General features: G+C 36.1%; 2 protein-coding genes across 3 annotated transcripts in view; one reads left to right on the top strand and one right to left on the bottom strand.

The window, feature by feature from the left end:
* svep1 (sushi, von Willebrand factor type A, EGF and pentraxin domain containing 1) overlaps positions 1 to 11,741 on the bottom strand; it is a 63,003-nt gene extending 51,262 nt beyond the window's left edge. For both annotated transcript variants that reach the window (XM_059528166.1, XM_059528174.1), the window contains exon 1: positions 10,747 to 11,741. In XM_059528166.1, the coding sequence (XP_059384149.1) occupies positions 10,747 to 11,259 (513 nt within the window). In that variant the 5' untranslated portion in view covers positions 11,260 to 11,741. The remainder of the gene's footprint in view (positions 1 to 10,746) is intronic.
* txn (thioredoxin) overlaps positions 1 to 20,844 on the top strand; it is a 90,050-nt gene that overhangs the window by 55,366 nt on the left and 13,840 nt on the right. The gene's annotated exons all lie outside the window — the stretch shown is intronic.

The raw sequence follows: 20,844 nt of genomic DNA, 5'->3' as shown, positions 1-20,844 counted from the left end.
GTCACCACAGTGATGTCACTGTGGTGGGGCCCTATATGGGAGTTGGCCTACTGGCTAAAACAGGGTGTGATTGTGGGCATTTATGGGGCGGCAGCTCAAAGACATTGAAGGCGCAAGGAGTTTTAGATATGAGTCAGAGGTGGTCATGGTACACAAACATGTCTGCACATTATTAGAGCAGGGTAGACAACTGTCTGAGATCACAGGAATAAGAAAAAGAAAAACAGTTACTGACGCGAGATGTGAAATTTGATTACCAACCACATATACTGTGTTTGCACCCACAGAATTACACACAACTGTAGTCACTCCTACACATTATAAACCCACTTTATTTTTATACGCAAACCGACACATCTCGTCCCCCATTGAAGCAGCAGTGGTTAATCACTCACATTAGTGGCTAATTTAATTAGTTCAGTTAAAAGGTATTTTGTGACAAAACAAACTTTACAAGTAATTCAGGCAATCACAACATTATGGGTGTATAAATGGCTGTTTGTTTCACTCATAGTGACAAATTAGTTTACACGTGATAGTTACTTGAGTTTCGGCTGTTTGGCAGCCTAAGACCATAAAGGGTCACCTGTAAAGTAGTCTCAGCCTCTCTTCACTGACCATCTGATGCATGTTGCTGGAAAATATTTTCTCAGTCTGCAATGCTTTGATGTGATGACTGACTTTACGCAACTTCTGGGAGTAAGAACACAGGGTTTTTTTTTTTTTTATCAGACTGCCTGGAAACAAAGTTGTGTTAACAAGGTACCAGGGTGATATAAAAAGCACTTTGAACCAGCCGAATCACAAAGTGTACACAATTTTAACTATTCTTGGTGTTTTCCACAATTATTTGTAGAGATTCCTTTTTTTTTCATGTAGTATAAACTTTTTTCCATCTTAAATAAACTCTTATATGTTTTTGTAGTGATGTGAAGAAATCCCCAGTGATCCTGTCTGAGAAAAAAGAAATTCTTAGTGTGAGGAGCATTTTAATAACATTAAGAACACTTTTCCGCTATAAAGAACCTTTTGTGGAATGGAATGGTTACATACTTTTTTTGGAACCATTGATGCCCATTGAGAACCTTTATTTTTTAATGTAGCTTATAAAAATTAAACAGAGAGTGGCTTGTCACATTATATGTCAGTCAGACAGCTTTTCTTGTCTAGACAAGCAGTTCACAGACAGAATAAGGTACAGTGTGGACCAGACCTTATGCTATTCAGTTGAGATCAGTTGTGTGTTTTTATGTATGTCTAAATGTGTCACTATGTTTTTTTGCAAGTATAATTAATACATTACAACTGCAGTTAATCCTGCTTTGTCATACAGACATCTTTGAGCATGCCACATTATATAATGTTTGCAGTCTGACTTAGCATGATCTAAACACTAACATGTGTACTGTACATGTTTTTAGACATCAGAATAGGAGCCACCTCTATAATTGTTTCGTAATGTTACTGGTTTTAAGTTTTGACTTGAATTTAGGCAAACAATCTACTGTCTAGCACTAGCCTCCATGTTGAGTTTGACATGTCTGCACAGAATCTCACATTCTTTAATCAGTAAGTCCTTTACAGCTGCTAACGTAGACATAATCCTCTGTTCAGTTCCTGTATAGGGTAATGGGCATGCTTAGTGAACCATGATCATCACAGCAAGGTATTCTATTTCAAAACCTCTCAGACACCTTACCATGTTATAAAGCTGATGTCAGGTCAGTAAACTCTTAACAAAACCACTGTGTTCTTAACAAAAATCTGTGATGTTTCTGAGTTGTGTTATAGGTTTTTTTAGCTCAGCAGTTGGCAGCAGAAAAAAATAAATAAACTAAAATAAATATTTCTTTAGCTTCTAATAGAGTCATGTACATATCTCTGTCTGAAACATTCCAGAATGGAGTAAACATGTGACCAGAGTGCATTCATTTGCTTGGTTGGAGGTCTGAGCTGTTTTGACATGTTATGGTTCCAGTGGCAAAGAATACCAGCAACATGAACCTACACTGCAAAAACAAGCCCACTAGATGGACCAAACCATTTCAATCAATTACTACATCTTTTTCCACAAGTCTGCAATAAATCCTGTAAAAAAAACATTTAAATATTAAATATTTTTCTCTGCAAAGCTGAGCTGTTGAAACCCTAGATATAAACCACAGTTTGATTTCGCACATTGGAGACTCCTGTTTCATGCCTTAAGTTTATATGCCTCCCACTGTGCACTATGTTTTCCTTTAGTTCTCCTTGAGTGATTACAATTGATTTCATTTCCTCAACATGTCAGACACCCTCGGCCAACTACACCTTGTTTAGAAGGACAGGAGCAGAGATCGTTGGGCTAATGGATGGGGTAGGCCTATGCATCTACCGACTGCTGGAAGTCCCTAGATCCTTATTACAGTTCTCTCTGTCTGTGAAATGAATTGAAGAGGATGTGCAAGTGTGCGTGGTTGGATGGAGTTTGAATAAAGGGAGTGTAATTGGGCTGGATAACACACCGGGACAGAAGGATTGTGGAGTATGGTTAGTTGGTTCCTGTCAAAACACCATTTATCAAACCAAGGACAGTAAGGCAGCGAAGGAAATCATTTTTAAAAGAGAGAAGGCCTTGACAATATTTCATCTAATGCAAGGGCAAATTTGGTCTCTCTGGTCCTCTGGTGCTGCCAGCCATGTACTAGGAACTCAGTACAAGAACAAAGTTATGCAAAAGCAAAAAAGAGTCTGGATTTGGTCCTTTAAATTAGATTTCTCTTATTTAAGATCTTTATGTCAGAACTGAGAGAGACAGAAAATTTAGCAGTTCTTTTTATGAAATGTATTATGACATCCCCTGTAATTGAAAACAAATTTGAATGATAGGACTAAATACTTGTGAAACCAAACAAGCCTCATCAATATAACCAGACTCTTGGTTTGCTAAATGACAAGAGGCAAATGACAGAAAAGCCACAAGCCACCAAATAGATGTCTGTGAAGGAGACCAAAACACCGTGAAGGAAAAACAATTAGGACAAAATGGTTCTTAAACATGAATTGGTGACTGGAGATACAGGATATTAGTTTTGTGGACTATGTGGTTTAAATAAATAATTTAGCATTTAAGTTAATCGCTTAATCAAAACGCGGTGTGATGTAATGCCTTTTTTAAAAGGAAAGACTCAAAGGGATGAATTACCAGATAAATGATAAAGTCTTTACTGTGGAGTGCATCAGATATTGTAATGATTGTAAAAATATTTCTTCTCAGTATTAAATGGCTTTTTGTGCATATATTAAATGCTTTAATCATGATGTTGCTTTTATATTAACTGATTATACTTTAAAATTACAAACCTCATATTGATGTTTTAGAACGTTTACTTAACAGTTATTCTCTCAGTAGATGTAAAAGTGCACAATTCTTTAGTGTTCCTGTAGCTCAATTGGTCGCGCATTGCGCTATCAAGCGCATGGTTGGGGGTTCGATTCCCTGGGAACACATGATAAGTAAAAATTGATAGCCTGAATGCACTGTAAGTCGCTTTGGATAAAAGTGTCTGCTAAATGCATAAATTAAATTTTTTAATTTAAATGTAATTCTTTCAAGTATCTTGGTATTTAGACTCATTTATGAAAGTATTCTATTCAGACAAGTTCAACTATAGAGCAACAGCAAGATCTGATTCACAGGGAATGTACATAATAGTAAAAAAATGAATGCATTGTAAGTTGCTTTGGATAAATACATCATAACACGTAAATGTAAGTGCATGTAAACTAAGACCGCATCCTTTGTTTGCCCACCTACTGTCCATCGTTCCTGCCTCCCTTTTTCTGTTAAACCAGAGCTGTGCTTTTGAGCTGCAGACGTTCTCTGCCTTAAAGTTGAACAGGAGAAATCTCTGACAGTTAAACTCTAATCTCTCCTCTCTACAGTGATCCTGTATCTGTTTGGGCTTCCCCAATGTTCAGTTTAGTTAAAAAAAAATAGCCTCAAGGGCCCAGAGCAGAAGAGTGTCAGCATTCCTCAAGCCACCCCAGCTGGACCTGATTAAAAACGCCTGGTTGAGAAGTAGTGACTGAGGGGACAGTCAGCGTTTTTATGTGGAGTGACTTGGAGCTGATGCATTAACATAATAAGAAAATAACTATTTAGAAAACAGAGTATTTAAATGATTTAAAAAGGCCCATAAAATTCAGACTGCATGTTCTTGATGGAAACCACCTAGCACTGGAACCCATCCGCCCATCAAATAAATACTGCAGACGCTTTTCCAAATGGAGTAGGCTAGTTTAAAAAATGCTCAAATTATAATTTAGAACATCCATAACTACATGGTTGCCTGTGAATAACAACAGTGCACATTTTGATATTATGTAACTCCACTGTGTATAATTGTGAAACTTGTTTTTCTTCATAAAAATGTCTTTCACTTCATGATCATTATCACACGTGGGAATGATCTGTGCAAGTGAGACGGTGAGAATTAATAAAATCTTAATAATTAAAGAAATTTCAAACTCATCCTAGCCAAATTTTATTTATAGCTACAACCAGAGCCAAATAAAAGCACCCCATACTATTAACTTTGGGTTCTCATCATGAAAAGCATTGTGAGGGCAATGACTGAAATATCTAGAAATTCACAACAGCACGTAGGTAAGATATTTTCCAGACCGGTGTCTAAGAAGCGCACGGGTCACTAATGTAAGGCAGTAATTGCACAGATGGGGGGGAGAGAGGAATCTATTTTCAGGGAGAACAGACCATGTGTTGCTGTTGACAGGCTGAACTGATATCCATTTCAGCACTTCCGTGGCTTCTCCTCTGTGGTATGTCCTTCCCTTCCCCCTCAACACACATGTACACAAGCACATATGAGATCGTTTACAATTGCAGACACACACAATGCACAGCAAGTGCATGCAAGTGCTACTTCGAGTGTTTTGGGTGAAACCTGACTGTTTTTTTGCTTTTTGCTTTGAACTCCAAAGGACATAACTGTGGCCTTAGGTATTTTAAGTGAGACTCCTGGAAAGCCTGTACAGAGCTGCCAATTACTAGCCTTCATATCATAGTGTGGGCACAGCCACAGACCAGGCGCCTTTGCATAGAGCCCTTATTAAGATGGTCTGCCTCTGGAATTTTAAAGTTCTTTTAAATAAATAGTGCTTCTGACACTTTGTGTTCTTTTAGAAAAATATTGCCTCCTCAAATTTAGAGTGTTTAGAATAATAACATCAGTAGTCTTAGTAGATTTTTTAAATAATAGGGCTTCAGGAACAGTCTTTCATCAGTGCATTTGTTTTTCTTTTTGTAATTGTACAGACAGAAAGGTTTTGCCATTAAGTTACAGATGCAGCCAGGTTTCAAAGTGAACAGCATATATTGCAAGCATTTATAAACATAATAGGGCATGCAACACAGATTTTTGTCCTTTTATTATTTATAAATATTATTATTATTTTATTTTTCAGGTATGGAAAGCAGGCATTTTGTAAAGTGTGACAGTCATATTTAAATCAGGAATTTAATATTTTTAATGCTTAAATAAAGGCATGTGGTTGGCTTTCCCTGTGTTTATTATTTATTAAGACATTTTAAGTCTACATGCTCTATTTGTCACTTGAAATAATCTCTCTGATATGATTATCTGTACTGTGATGGATGAGTTTGGGTTAACTTTGGCCAGACCTAGAGAAACTAAAGTGAAAATAAATCAAAATTCACTCAAATAACCAAAAAATTCTCAATTTACCACATTTTGGAATTTCACTCTTAATTTAAAACATTGTCAGACATCACCTGTTGCCATTTATGAATCCCAAAGCCACAGTGGTCTCTTAAAACAAAAATAGCATCTGGGAATTGCAGGTGATTCAGGATGATGAAGTGGGCCTCCACAGATGTTAGTTATGCTCTCTTGGTGGTGCATGTATGCAGCTGGTGGAAAAACGCATGCTTTTATCTTTTCATGCTTCAGAGCAGAAATGTGACCTCTCGCATGACAGAAATGACCTCACCATATGGGGTCATTAATAGTGCTAAAATAAACAGAAACTCTGTCTTTTGTCTGTTATTTTCTTCCATTTTTCTCTCAACAATATTATGCATTTTTTGCCAGTAGACTGTGCAGTAGGTGGTGCAGTCAGACTGAGAACACCACCACCGCTCTATATTTGACTTACTCCAGCATCCAGTTACCACTAATCACTGTGTTGAAGCATTTTGCAGTTTATAAATATTCCAAAGTGCATTTGCGTGTGTAGCTCTCAGGGTGTGGAATGGGGCTCTCCTGGAGCTGAAAGTTGTGGTTAATAGCAGGAATAATGTGAGAGCAGACTAAAGGTTTGGCATGAGGTGAAAACTGCAGGCGAGACTAATTATTTTGCAATAATAAAATTTCTGTGACTATGCTCCAGTAGCTACGTGGAGTTTTGTTACCAAATGAGCCACTAAGGGTCTTATTCTGTGATTCTTTTTGAGTTCAGCTGCTCCCCAATTTTTATTTTTTTTTATATTATGAAATTGACTGTACTGACAATTTCGTATGAAATTTACATTTAATAACTGTCACTCACATTTTTGAACATAGACTGTATAGTGCACGATTCAAACTTAAATTTTATAATTCATGACTGAAAACATTTTGTAACATGATATTGATGTACCATTTACATGGTAATGCAATGTCTGATTTTAAAATGGGTTTTAAAGGAGGAATTTTGAGATTTTAAGTTTTCAGTTGATATATAATTTCTGATGATTTCTAAAATGTGATAGAGAAAAAGGCAACGAAGAAGTCTTTTTTTTAAACAAAGGTCAAAACTCCTGTTATAATTTAGATTTTTGAGGGTGCACTCTTTTCATAAATTAATCTGTTACTTTTCCTACATAATTTTTAACAAAAACATTGGTAAAATATATATTTGGGAGTCTTAGACCTATCCAATGATATATAGTTTGTCAAGATTAGATTAGATTTAATTGTAATATAGTGAAGTAAATGTAGGCGTCCCGTATACAGGACGGGGTGACAGTTAAAGGGTTAAACAACTGAATTGAGCTGAATGATGACATTATTGTCTTCTGAAGAGCTGTTTTAGCTGTATCATATTTGTTTCATAATTTGATGGATTTTGCAGAATCAACACAGTTATTTAACTGAACTGAATCAACATTGAAGTGAGATAAAAAAAAAAATGACACTGATGCCTTCAGTAGAGCTACATATAACTGAATTTAACTTGTTTCACAATTGATGAACTTAACACAGTTATGAACTGGACTAAATCATCATTGTACTGACTCGTGCTATATGATGACACTATTGTCTTGCCATAATTGTTTTACAGAAGAATTGGAATTCCTCTTGTATTTAAAAAAGTTTGCTTAAATGATTCTGTTATTTTTACTTTTCATTTACGTACTGTGAGACTACTTTGAAACAATCTATATTGTATAAAATGCTATATAAATTGTTTGTTGTTTGTGATTTGTAGATAAATATTAAGGATAAGAATGTTTAAAATATATTTTTACACACAAATTCTGTCTGATAAAAAATATTTTGGAGCTTGGCAAGAACAAAATGTACATTCATCAACAGAAATGCCCTTGCCGTTATAGGACTTTTCTCAAATTTGACTACCAGGAATTTGGGGTATGTATGAATTTAATTTACGTAAGATATATCTGGATTGTTACTTGTTATAGCTTGTTTTAATGCTTGTTTTGTCTCATTTTAAATCATATTGTGGTCCACTTAACATTTTCTGAGCCCCCCTGGTTGACAACCACAGTTCGATAGCAGAGCATCATTTTGTCTACTGTGGACAAAGAAACAATAATACATGAGATGTGATTTTACCCGGCTAAGTGTTCCTGCTTCCCGGCAGAACGGGTGCTGGACTACTGATGGATGAAGACCAGATGAAGGTTTTCTCATGCCATCATGTTGCATTCATTTTACCGTCACATGTGTGTCCAGATTTATAGGTGCTAAAAACCAATTTCTGGTGAAGGTAAATGCATACTATTTGTGTCTTAAGGCAAAGCGCACAGTAACAAGCGACCAAGCAATATGTTCCTGCAACACAACTCAGAGACACAATTAAGCCCCTAAATAGGACTAAAACTGATTCATTGTAAAACATGTTGCCTCTTCAGACAGTTAAAGACCGAATGGCCCTTATCTAGCTGTCTGCAGACATATCTGTGGCTCTCAGGCTGGTTTAAAGGCATTCCTGACTGTTTTATCAGGGTTCGTAGAGTACAGGCTGTCTCTCATAAGGATCTCCCTAATCAGTCTTAATTAATAACACAAAAACAGCCTCGGGAAGTGCCAGAGTTTCATAGTGCATGCTTGCCAAAAAGAAGCATTCTGTACAGCCATTTCTATTTCATTGTTACGATTTTCTCGGTTTTTTTTTATCCACACAGGGCTTTTTAAAGCTATTTGTGAAAAATAGTGATCTTCTACAAGTAGACACTCACTTTGCATTAATATAGATAGATAAAACATTGTACCTGTAAGCATTCATAGTAAATTTCCTGTCATTTGTATCAACACCAGACATCACGTTTGTGTTTTGACAGCTGTCCCAGATCTTTCATTCTGTTTCTTTGCTTTTATGTCCCTTTGCTTTAATTTTGCACAGCACATTCTGAGACTTACTGACAGATGTTTTCGCAGACACAATATGAGATATTTGGACACGTTGATCTGTCTAGACTCGATGACAGTAACGCTCCTGCTGCCTTGTGCTTCAAAAACCAGGTCAAAAGGGTCAATGGCACTTTAAAGAAACATTCTCTGGAATTTCTGATGGGGGACTGTAGGAGGAAGGGTCACATGGGGATGAAATGGGAGGGATGTATGCTAACAATAATGCAAAAAATATAACTGCCCTTTCACCTCCACACTACTTGCATAAGATAAACGAATAGTCATTTTTGAGGAAGAATGACTCTTGATACATATGTATGCGTTAGTGGGTGTGTTTTCAAATGTGCTTATATAGAATTCCCATAGACTTCCCCTTCTTAATAGAATCCCTACTGGGGCAAAGGAAGAATCCTTGTCGAGGTGAGCATTCATTGGAAATTTCAAATCCATTTGGTCAAGGACTTCGATGTAATGACTCCCTATGGAGGCTGATCAGAAAAGCAGGCAAAGAATTTGGAAAGCACTAAAAGCATTCACTAACTTTCAGAAGGACAGCAGAGAGAGAGAGAAATAAGTTTATGGAGAGCTAGTTCTGCTCTGGTTTGGCAAATGGACAAGGGGTTGGGGATCTGGCAACCCATGATGCCCACTAAGTGCAGACAAACACTGTGGCTAGAGCAAGAATCAGCAGGAGCGCTGGGCGAACCAAAGAGAGATTACATAAGAACTTAGATCCGTAGATGTCTATCTTTCTGTCTGTCTGTCTATCTGTCTTTGTACTTTTCTTTATAGTTAATCATTGTAGTTAAATGGCAGATTCTCAAGACAGGTTTAAATGGTTTACCACTTTGCTGTTTATAAGTATGTTGGGTTTTTGAGACTACACAATGCAGCTTTTATCCTTCATCAGGCATAGCAAAATAAAATGCATTTAGAGCCAACCCAACATTTCATTCTCCAAATGCAGTGGAGTAAATGAATTAGAGGCTTGGCAATTGATGATGTTCTTGCTAAAAGGCAAATCTGATCAGAGAGATTTGGCCTCGGCTGGGCAGTAGAACTGTGGATAAGGCCTTTGACCACTGCAGCTCTGAAAGATTGAAAATGTGTCTGGAAAAAGCTCCCAGACCTCCAAGCCATTTAGACTCATGGGAAGGAGCCAAAAAACATGAAATATTACAGTTTGACTACAATGCCAATTAATTGCTTATGAACAAAAGGACTTTCCTGCTGTGCTTCCATAATACATTTGCAGATCTGGGTTAACGAAACCATTTTTCAAACCACAAATGTCATTCAGGATAAGAAAATGTCTGAAAACACGGACGTCATAATCATTTGTAACGGAAAAAGGGAGTAGAAGCTGCAGTAGGCTGCAAGATGAGGCAATAAATCATTTTGCTGCGATTTATAGCATTGCTGTTAAGTGAGACTGGGTAAGGTTTTTTTTATTTTTATTATTATTTTTAACAAATGTATTTATTTGAAATGAGTCACTTCTGCTGTCTTTCGTCTTTGTCTGGATCTTGAAATTCTAAAGTTGTTCCAGCTAGAAACCAACAACTCTGTATTTCGCTATTTTTCCAAGTATTTAGTGCAAGTTAACTGGGGTCAAATCAACCTGCATGGCCCTACCAGGCACTTTTTTTTAAGTACGGCCACTGTTCTAGAAAGCCCTACATAGATAGTTGGTTTCTGTGGTTATCTGTCCCAGATCACAGTGCACATAAAACCATGTGGTGTTCACTTAGAGATGACATCTGGAGGTACCTTGCCAGGAATGGAGACTTTTAAGTGTTGTTCATCCATCATTTTGCCTTTGCAGTTCTGTTTCTGCTAAATGTGCTTCAGTGATTGAGATTTATTAGCTATCTGTTTGTTTATAAGTTAAAGAACATTAAAGAGCAGTGGAGGAGCATTGAAAACATTCAGCATAAATCAAAGTTCATCTCAATCAACTCAATCTAGATTAGGTGGCTAGACACTTAATGTTAATGTCTGTCATTTCCTCTTTTATCTATTACATTTCATTTAGTGCTTAAATTCTTTCTCACATGCACAGACATTGTGATTACACAGCTGCTCTTACCGCTGCACGCTGGAAGGCCCCTCTGGTGTAGGTGCCACCTCCTCTGTAGGTGATGGAGGGGATCTCTTTGCTGAAGAGCGAGCACTTGTGTTGGTGGGCTTTGGGTGCAGACACATAGTCCACTCTTGTAACCACATGACTCTTGGAACTAAATGTGACCAGCGCTACACGTGTTGCCTCCGGCGCCACCGGAAAATCTGACAGCAGCTTCCGCACGAATCGCAGCTCACTCCCAAAGTTGGAAGCTCCCACGCTGGACGACTCATCCACGAGGAAGACCAGATCCAGACAGCCTCCCCGTTCCCGAAGAAGACGCACATTCCTTCGGAAGACTTGGCCGAGACGTTCCACTTTGCTCTCCACGCTCTCAGAGAGGTTTTGCCGGGTTTGGGCCACCTGACGCAAACCCTGCAGTGACAACCGCTGAGCCTGGCCCAGCCAACCAGTACAGCATGACCAGTACAGGAGAAGTAAGGTGAACCTTAAAGTCAATGTAAGTCTTAGTGTCACCATGATAACGCCAAAAACTCCCAACGTCCTGTAGTGGTTATGAGGGAATATTGAGGCGTATAAGTTTGTTGCAGTCCTTCTCTTCTTTAGCTTTCTCTATCTTTTCCAAGCAGGGTGAGTCTCCTATCTCTCCGCTGGTCTCAGGCATCTGTGGAGCTCCTGCATTTCAGACACCCTCCAAATGCATCTCCCCTCTCTCTCAAAATCATTTGAAAAGCGAGTCAGTGAAAAAAAGTTCGGTGAGAATGAGCGAGGGTGTGTGCGCTGGTGCGGGACTAAGGGAAGGAGTGAGAGAGAGCAGCGGCAGAGGAGGAAAAAAGGGGCAGTCAGAGGCGTGAGTGTCTCTCTCTTTTCTTCTCGTCCCGTTCTCTTGCTTATTCCCTACTTGTTCAGCCCTTCTCTCTTTCTTTTTCCTCTGCTTGTCCTAGAGTGCTCCAGACTGTCCGTCAGCCAATGCCTTTGTAACAGAATAAGTGTGTGTGTGTGAGGGATAATGAGAAAGAGAGAGACGTTTGTCTATCGGCCTGTCAACATGCCCAAAGAAAACATCAGCACGGGGCCTGTTGATCAAATCCATATGTCTGGTACTCGTCTCCCAAAGATACCAAAAGAGCCATCTGCTAATGAGAATAATCATGAGGAGCTTTAGACAAAACAAGCATGAAATGGATACAAAAGCAACACAATTTACTTGACAAGCAGAAAAGCTCTTAACAGGTTTTAAATCGAAGCAGCATTATATTAAGAGTCCACATGTCATGTGAGTTCTGTAAGCAGAGCCTCCAGTCTTTATTACTTCCTCTTGTTTTCTCTTGGGGGTCTTGTGGGGAGAGAAATCTCAAGTAGGATCTGACCCCCCTCTCTGTCTCTTTTATTTGTTCCTCCTTTCTTTTGTGATTTTTATCTGTAACCGAAACAAAGTCTCAATGCTCAACGCAGTTTTAGGTGGGCCGGCCACAATTGGCTGTATAACAGAACATTTTGAGCAAGGCTGAAACTTAATTAATACAAATGAATGCCACGTGTGAATCCCAACTGTAATGGCTTTGACATAACAGAGCAGACAAGGATTTGCAGTTTTGTGAGGTTATAGCTCAAAGAGCTACTGATTCTTAAGTGAACCAACATGCTGAGTGTTAAGTGTGGTCTTTAAAGTTAATTGTGAACTTTGTGTCTGAGAGCAAAAGAGGACAGCAGTGTTTGGCTTGCCAGGCAGCACTAGGACACACATCCCTCTGCTCACCATAAAGAGACCCAAAGACATCACTGAACAATATATATATATATAATTTTGCATGTTTTTATCTTACATGCCATCATGGTAACTGTAAATATACAGACACATTTTAAGTGATACACATGCACCATAAATTCACTCTAATCTGTCAAGTGGTCTCCCTCTGTCTTTCATCTGATTGGCATTGTGAAGGTGACACATTCTTGACATTTATCCAAACAAGAGGGGGATATGTCAAGATAATACAAACACCTAATTTCTTGTAGTGTTAATCACTTCACTCTTGCTTATTTGTAGCTTATATATATATATATATATATATAAAATAACGTCTGTGTTGCCAGTGCACTGATGCAAGTTGTTTAAACAGAAGAGTTTAAAATTGGGAGATTTACAATACAAAAGGGTTTTTTCTCATTAACTACTTGGCAAAGCAAAGTGTCTTATGTAAAACATAAAAACAGTAGAATAGTGCCCTCTACAGGTTAATAAGGGTACTTGTTGTCCAATTGTTCGACTTGAGAAACCTCTGCTTGTCGTAATTGTAAGTGAAACTATTTTTCAATACAGAACAATGGTTCTGAATCTATGGTCCAAGACAAAATAGCCCCTAAAATTATGAAAAATAAAATTCATTTCAAATGTTACATATATATATATATATATATATTACACTCACATTTAAAACAAGCTAGCTTATTTATCCACATCTTGTTTATATATATATATACAGTACAGACCAAAAGTTTGGAAACATTACTATTTTTAATGTTTTTGAAAGAAGTTTCTTCTGCTCATCAAGCCTGCATTTATTTGATCAAAAATACAGAAACAACAGTAATATTGTGAAATATTATTACAACTTAAAATAATAGTTTTCTATTTGAATATACTTTAAAAAAATAATTTATTCCTGTGATGCAAAGCTGAATTTTCAGCATCATTACTCCAGCCTTCAGTGTCACATGTAACATCCAGTCTATCACATGATCATTTAGAAATCATTCTAATACGTATTCTGATTTATTATGAGTGTTGGAAACAGTTCTGCTGTCTAATATATTTGATGAATAAAAGGTTAAAAAGAACTGCATTTATTCAAAATAAATTTTTTTTTAATAATATATATTCTAATAATATATTTTCTTTACTATCACTTTTTATCAATTTAACACATCCTTGCTGAATAAAAGTATTGATTTTATTTAAAAAGAAGAAAGAAGAAAAAAAATTACTGACCCCAAATTACTGACCAGTAGTGTACATATTGTTATTACAAAATATTTATATTTTAAAAACACAGCTTCTTTTTTTTTTTTTTTACTTTTTATTCATCAAAGTATCCTAAAAAAGTATCACATGTTCTGAAAAAATATTAAGCAGCAGAACTGTTTCCAACTTTGATAATGAATCATCATATTAGAATGATTTCTAAAGGATCATGTGATAATGATCCTAAAAATTCAGCTTTGCATCACAGAAATAAATGATAATTTAAAGTATAATGAGCAGAAGAAACTTCTTTCAAAAACATTAAAAATAGTAATGTTTCCAAACTTTTGGTCTGTACTATATATAAATATATATATATGTATATATACATATACACACACACACACACACACACACACACATTCTACTGTACGAATGTGAATTTTACATTTCCTTTAGCCAAAGGCTTGTTCATTTCACTTATATTTGTCAAAGATAAAACTTAAACAAGAACTTATACAATCATATTTGTATCCTTTTGAGATTTTTTTATTTAAATCTTAAATATTGTAAATATAATATTAAAGACAAAGAGAATTTCCACAACTTAAAAAAAATATTTGTTTTTATAATTTCTCTCTGTTATGATTTATGTCAAATTTAAGTGGAAACTCATATTTCAAACTCATAGCTCATATTTATATAGCATATTCTGCTTGCTCCATCTATTGGTGAAAGGATGCATGTGTGCCCTGCATAGGCCATTATTGGATACTCAGTGTTTTGACTCCATAAAATAAAAATTATAGATATGTAATATTTTGTCCATGCTTGTAAACTTTGAGGCCATGTATAAGCTAATGTTGACAAACATCACTTTTAGTGGGTTTAGTAGGCCCAGTGGTGTAGCGTCTTATATGAAGGGTATGCAGGTGCATATGGGCCTGGGCTGTTTGAAGGGAACATTTAATTGAAACGAGGGAATGAATAGAGCCCTGCATGGACCTGGCCTTTGTCCAGCAGCTTGAAAATACTCAGTCCGACTGATCCCGTGACTTTTTTCTCTCTCTCTTCCCGATTATACAGATATTAAAATAGTTCAGTTTTGTTTTTTAATGGCAAAGTGGTCATATTTCTTTTTGTTTCTGTATAAAGTTAATTAAGTCATATGTTTGGAACATTTTATGTTTGTTAAATTCAAGTTTTGTTTTTTTAAAAGGAACGCCCAAGCGGCAGACAGTGAGTTGAGCATTATGTTTGACCAATTTAGCCTTTTCAAACCAACACAACTTACCTAAAATAAACAGACATAAAACACTTTCACATTATTCATTTAAACATTTAACCAGCATAAATGAGCACTTTTAGGCATATATCAAATCGTTTGTGCGGAGCGTGGAAGCTAAAGCTAAAGCTAATTTTTGCTCTTAAAGGTAAGAGTATACATCATTGGGAACTGCAAAGGGTCTACTTGTATTTTTGTGCACTCACAATATCAACAAAACCTTGTGCTTTTGTAAAATAAGGAAAACAAACAGGATGCACTTTCTGTCATCTTGGTCTTGAGCAGGAGCGCTTCACTGACATGCTAAATATATTTATAGAACGCTTTAAATTACTATTTTAAAAACAAAATATTTTTTAAATCGAAAACAAAAACTCTTTCATTATGTAATCCATAAAGATGCATTTCTCTCTAAAGACACGTCCTATGAGGAAATGGCGAGTCATGTTCGTCAAATTCATTTTTGCAACATTTTTTTATTAAAAAATATTTCCAATATCCCCTCACTATTTCTTTTAACTTGTTCTGCCATGTTTTGAAAAATAACTAAATAAATAAGATTATCATCATAATATTTTAAGAATAAAGTCAAAATTATGATGATAAAATCAAGTTATATTAAGTGAAGTTAAATGAGAATTTCACCTATAGGCCTACTCCAAAAAAAAAAAAAGTCTGTGGCATCCGTCATTTGACTTTTTTTTTTAACTTTGATTGATCGATTCATGAGACATTCGTTAGTATTAAATTGTTCAGATTTTTTCAACATGCATTCAAATATTCATGTTTTATTTCATGGTGCAAATATTAAAAAGGAAAATATCATTGATTAAACAGTGTGTGAATACTCACGATTCATGTAATGTTATTTACTTTAGAAAAATCAACAATAGAGGCTTAGTTAAGTTAACTGAGTTTAAGCCCATAACATTTGGGGGGACCCTTAAACATTTTTTGCATATGGGCCCAGGGCTGACTCGCTATGTCATTGAGTAGGCCATTTTATTTTTTAAAGAGCACAGAATCAGAAATTGATTTAGGGAAAATATAAAGCAATATTTGATCTAAATGTTGCATGCAAACAATTTTATTTATGCTTCATATGCTTTTAAATTGTGTCAACTTGGATAGATGCTGTTTAAAGCCAGATGTTGTAGTTATAGCATGCACCAGCAGGGGCTAATGGGGACATCTAACCAGCCATACCACACACAGCATGCTCTCTAGAATAATAATATCCCTCCCTCTGATAGAACCAACCAGCAAGTAGCAAATCAGTCCTTCATGACTGTGAACAAAACCTATTGCCTTTTTAAAACAATTTTTCAAATGACACATCAAAACCTAATAAAACATAGTGTTTTCATGTTTTAGTAATTTTTGCTTAGGTTTGCTTTAGCTTAAGCTAAATGTTTTATTTTTTTTTTTTTACTCTAGTATGCACAAGTCAAGTACTGTACACAGGTCAGCATTATCCCAGAACACAACACGTCTGACATTCTGAAATTAGTATGTTCAGAAATGTTTCTTTTCAATGTTTTTTTTTGTAATGGTTGTTCATTGGAAAGCATCTGCTCCCATTGTGTCTGTCCTCAAACAGCCAGCGCCCACCATAAAATGTAACGATCGGTATGGTGGTGCAGGTTCTCAGAGATATTTTTAGCGCAATCTCTGACGTAGACATGAATAATACATGAGCCCTGCGGTTAAATGACGGACCACACCATGCTTTGACATCACAATACATCAGTGATGTGAGATAATACCATCTGCAAAAGAAAAAGCTGCATTTATTTAACGTTTAACTTATCCGGTTAAAATAATACAGCCAGAGATGCAAACCATATTGCATGTGTGAAATGTAAAACGCATTACAGCTGCATTTCTGAGAGAGGAATTTGATCTTTCCAAGAAATAAGGCATAGGAAAACATGTTCCTATCACACACTTAAGAACAGAGAGGAAAAAAGAAACCACTACTGTCCCTTTCTCCAGTGATTGACAGAGAAAAAAGCTGACCCACATACCAACCAAACAACTTTGTCTGGTTCCACACTTAACAAAAGAGTAAATCTGTTAATTTTCATAAAAAAAAAAAAAAATCTCAAACACGTGCAAAAACCAGAAGACCCTCAGGGGAGCAAAAGTGGATGTCTCTGATGGGAGAGCAGAGCCTAGGAATGAAAAACAGACTGAGGGAGGAGAGGAAAAGCAGGGAAACAGAGGAGACTGGATTGAACCAGAGTTCCAAAAACATGATCACGCTGAGGATAGAAGTGAAAACGGAGAACGCTGGGAAGAGGGGGAGAGACTGAACCGGCAAATTGGAAGGAAGAGCAAAACAGTATTCCAGAAAAGCAAACAAATATGACAGGCAGGCACACAGAATTTAAAAGAATAATTGAACCTTTTGTTCCAAACCTGTGTGACTTTCCTTATTCCGCAGAACACAAACAAGAATGTTTTGAAGAACATTGGTAACCAAACAGTCTTGCTGACTTCCACTGTATAGACAAAGAAAATTAAATGAAACAGACAAAGATGTATTAAAAACTCAGAATTAAGATGTGACAGGAATTGTTTAAGCTTTAATAGTATCGTTATGAGATGATGAAAGAGGATGATCAGTTCAATGATGGTTTGCTAAATGTAATTAACACTCTGCCATTGTGCTGATGATGAAAACACTGATCCCAAACCACTTTGATTGATCACTGAAACACCCATCTTTGATAAAAAACAAAAGACAGCCTCTCACTCCACAATAAATGTAAATACACAGTCAATCAGGAAGAAACAAAGTGGGAAGGGTGCAAGCAGAGTCTTGAAAACACAGATATCCAACTGTATGTGTTGATTAATGTTGAAAGGATAGTCCATCCATTTACTCATCTTCATGTCATTCCAAACCTGTGTGTGTGTCTATTGCATAACACAAAAGAAGATATTTTGTACAACATTTAACTCCACTGACCACAGTGTATGGACAAAAGATGCACACTTTTCTAAATATCTTCTTTTGTGTTCCACAGAATGAAGAATTGTATAGGTTTCGAACAACAATTTTGGGTGCGCTATAAATTTCAATAAAACTTTTTTTCACACAAATACAAACATATGCATATGAGTTAAAGACAAAACAAAAGAAACACTTATGGCAATCAGACAAGATTTAAAGTATATATGCTGTAGAACTGAATATGAAGCAAAAACATATATGTAAATGTAGTGTGTGTTCTGTGTTTGGATGAATAAATATGTTCTTGGACATGTTATTCTTGGAGCACATGTGCTCTGTGTGTATGGTAAACACATATCAAATTACACTTCCTAGAAATATTCGTGCCCCCTCGCTACATGCCTCTCTCATTCTTTTTTCTTCACTTACACTCTTTCTTATTATCTTTGTCACACAAATTCATAAGTTTCTAATTCTTTGTATTCACAAAAAACACAGTTTGGGCATGTATACATACTGAAATACAGCCTGTCCTGTTTTTCATTTCCTCCATTCCCTTGCTTCATCATACCTACTAAGGGAACTTCATCCACATTGAGTAACACTCCTTCTCATGCTGTTGTAAATAAAGTGTCTAAGCAAAAAAATATTACTGTGTCAAGCTGGAAACCAGCTGTAAATTAGCAGAAAGGGGTGCTGCTTGGGCAATATCTTTCTATATCCTGGTGTTTATTAAGTCTCTTAATGTGATCTGGCTATAGTTACGTTTTCTCTGACGTTAAGCTGGGCTTTTTTGTCTTGCTGAGCTCTGTTTTTGTAATGATATTGTCATTGCTAAGATTTTTTCCAGCCATTGGGCAGTAAACAGAACTAAAAGCTTAGGGTATTAATTAACCTCATATCTCTGCAAATCTCAATGGTTTCTAGTGCCCTCTTATCACTGAGAAAGAAGAGTATTTGTGTGTGGCATTTAAGAAGACAGAGAGACAAAGACTAATAGTGGCCATATCAATGTAAGAAATCATTCATCAGTATGTTGAAGGCTAAACGCAGTTTAAACTCAATGCTCTTTCTTTCTCACCAGCCATGATCCTTTTCCTCTCTATCTTTTTTCTTTAGTTTAGTTTCAGTCTGAAAATGTGTAACAGATTTTGACATGTTGTTCACAGTATTTTCTTTCTTTACTGGCTGTATCTTCCCCATTTTCTCAGCCCTCTTTTCCCCTCACGCATTATAACTTCAAGTTTTGTGTTCTTCAGCATTTTGCACTCTCCACAGGTATCGTTTATCAAACTGATCAGATAGGAAAGTCTCCTTAAAAACGGCTGTCTGTTTCCTGTGTACTACTTTCTGAGTCCTTCAGCTGAACGTGCCACTCACTCATGTGGATTTGACATGTTTATCTGTCCACTGTCTTGCTGATTAAAAGGAGGAGATTGGGTCAGTCCAGATGAGATTAGTGCAGTCAAACACACATTCACACAGTTGATACATGCCCGTTTACACTTAGTGAGGGTTGAAGGGCATTTCAAATATTTTTAGATAACATTAACCTTTTTCAGATGATTTATAAAATATTTATGTCTCTGATGGCAGGCATAGTTTAAGGGAACAAAAAGCAGGGAATGCATTTAACAGAAATAATGCATGACAAATATTCAGAATCTTTCAATTTATTTTATTAAATAGAATTAAAATACTGCAATGCAAAGAAATTATTATATTATATTATATTATATTATATTATATTATATTATATTATATTATATTATATTATATTATATTATATTATATTATATTATATTATATTATATTATATTAATTATATTATATTCAGTATTTGTTTTGACTTAAGTATTTTTTGTCACCCAATTTGCACGTTTTTTTCTAGCTTAAAACAGGTTTCTGCTTAAAACATGAGAAAAATGTTCCGTTAGAAACTACTGTGATGTGATGTTGTGAAAATTTAACCACTATTTTGAAATCTTCTCTCCTTGTCACACTCATTGAGTTTCATGAATTAGAGATGAAGAGTTAATGAGTAAACAGTTTGTATCAAACTTAGAGAATGTGTGTTGATGTCAAATGAATTTCATCTCATATCATGTCATAATATGAATGTCATATTAACCTGTAAAAGCTGCTCTAATGTCTTTAACCGTGTACTATCTATTTACTCAGATACACGGCTGAATGGTGTTTGTAAGATGGTATTTAACCGGTTGAGTCTGACCCAATGCCCTGCTTCTGCTCACTGAGCAAATTAATGAGAAAGAAGGCCATCATGAGGGCCACGTGTGGCTCTGTGTACGTGTGTGTGTGGAGCTGTGCGTGTGTGTGCCTATGACAGCCATTAAGATATTAAGCAATAGCCCATTTATCTATGACAGCACAGCTGTGCCAACACAGGTTTGGAGTCTTCTTGTCCATTTTGATTTACATAATAATGAATGATGTGATGCAGTGGCAAAAACATTACATTTACCTCAACTGCTCTCCAACTCTTTTCTGTCCATCTCTTGTTTCTGTAACACTTTGTACCTCTCTAAAAGAAATGGACTTTGCCCAACTAAGACAATTAATATGCAGTTTTTTATTGCTTCTGTAAACATTGGCTGTGTCTGAAAGCTGAAAAATGCTGCCTTCATAGGAAACATATTAAGATGGCAACAAGACACATCCTGTCTATTATGGTGTCTGGTTGGATTTTGATTTGCTTTCTGTGGAATTCCACAATTTGTATGCTATTTTTGGTCTATGACCCATTTTCCATTAAGAAATAACCAGTGTAGTCACAAAATATTTGCTTGGTCTAAAGCTCACTTGAACTTGTTCTTGATCATTAGATATGATATTATGGTGCCTTGGAGGCCTGTCTTAAACCAGTTTCTAGGA

This window comes from Carassius carassius, chromosome 3, assembly GCF_963082965.1.
Source record: "Carassius carassius chromosome 3, fCarCar2.1, whole genome shotgun sequence".
NCBI classification, from domain to species: Eukaryota; Metazoa; Chordata; class Actinopteri; order Cypriniformes; family Cyprinidae; genus Carassius; species Carassius carassius.
Note: the sequence above shows the minus strand (reverse complement) of the source record. Positions and strands in the feature narration are given on the sequence as shown.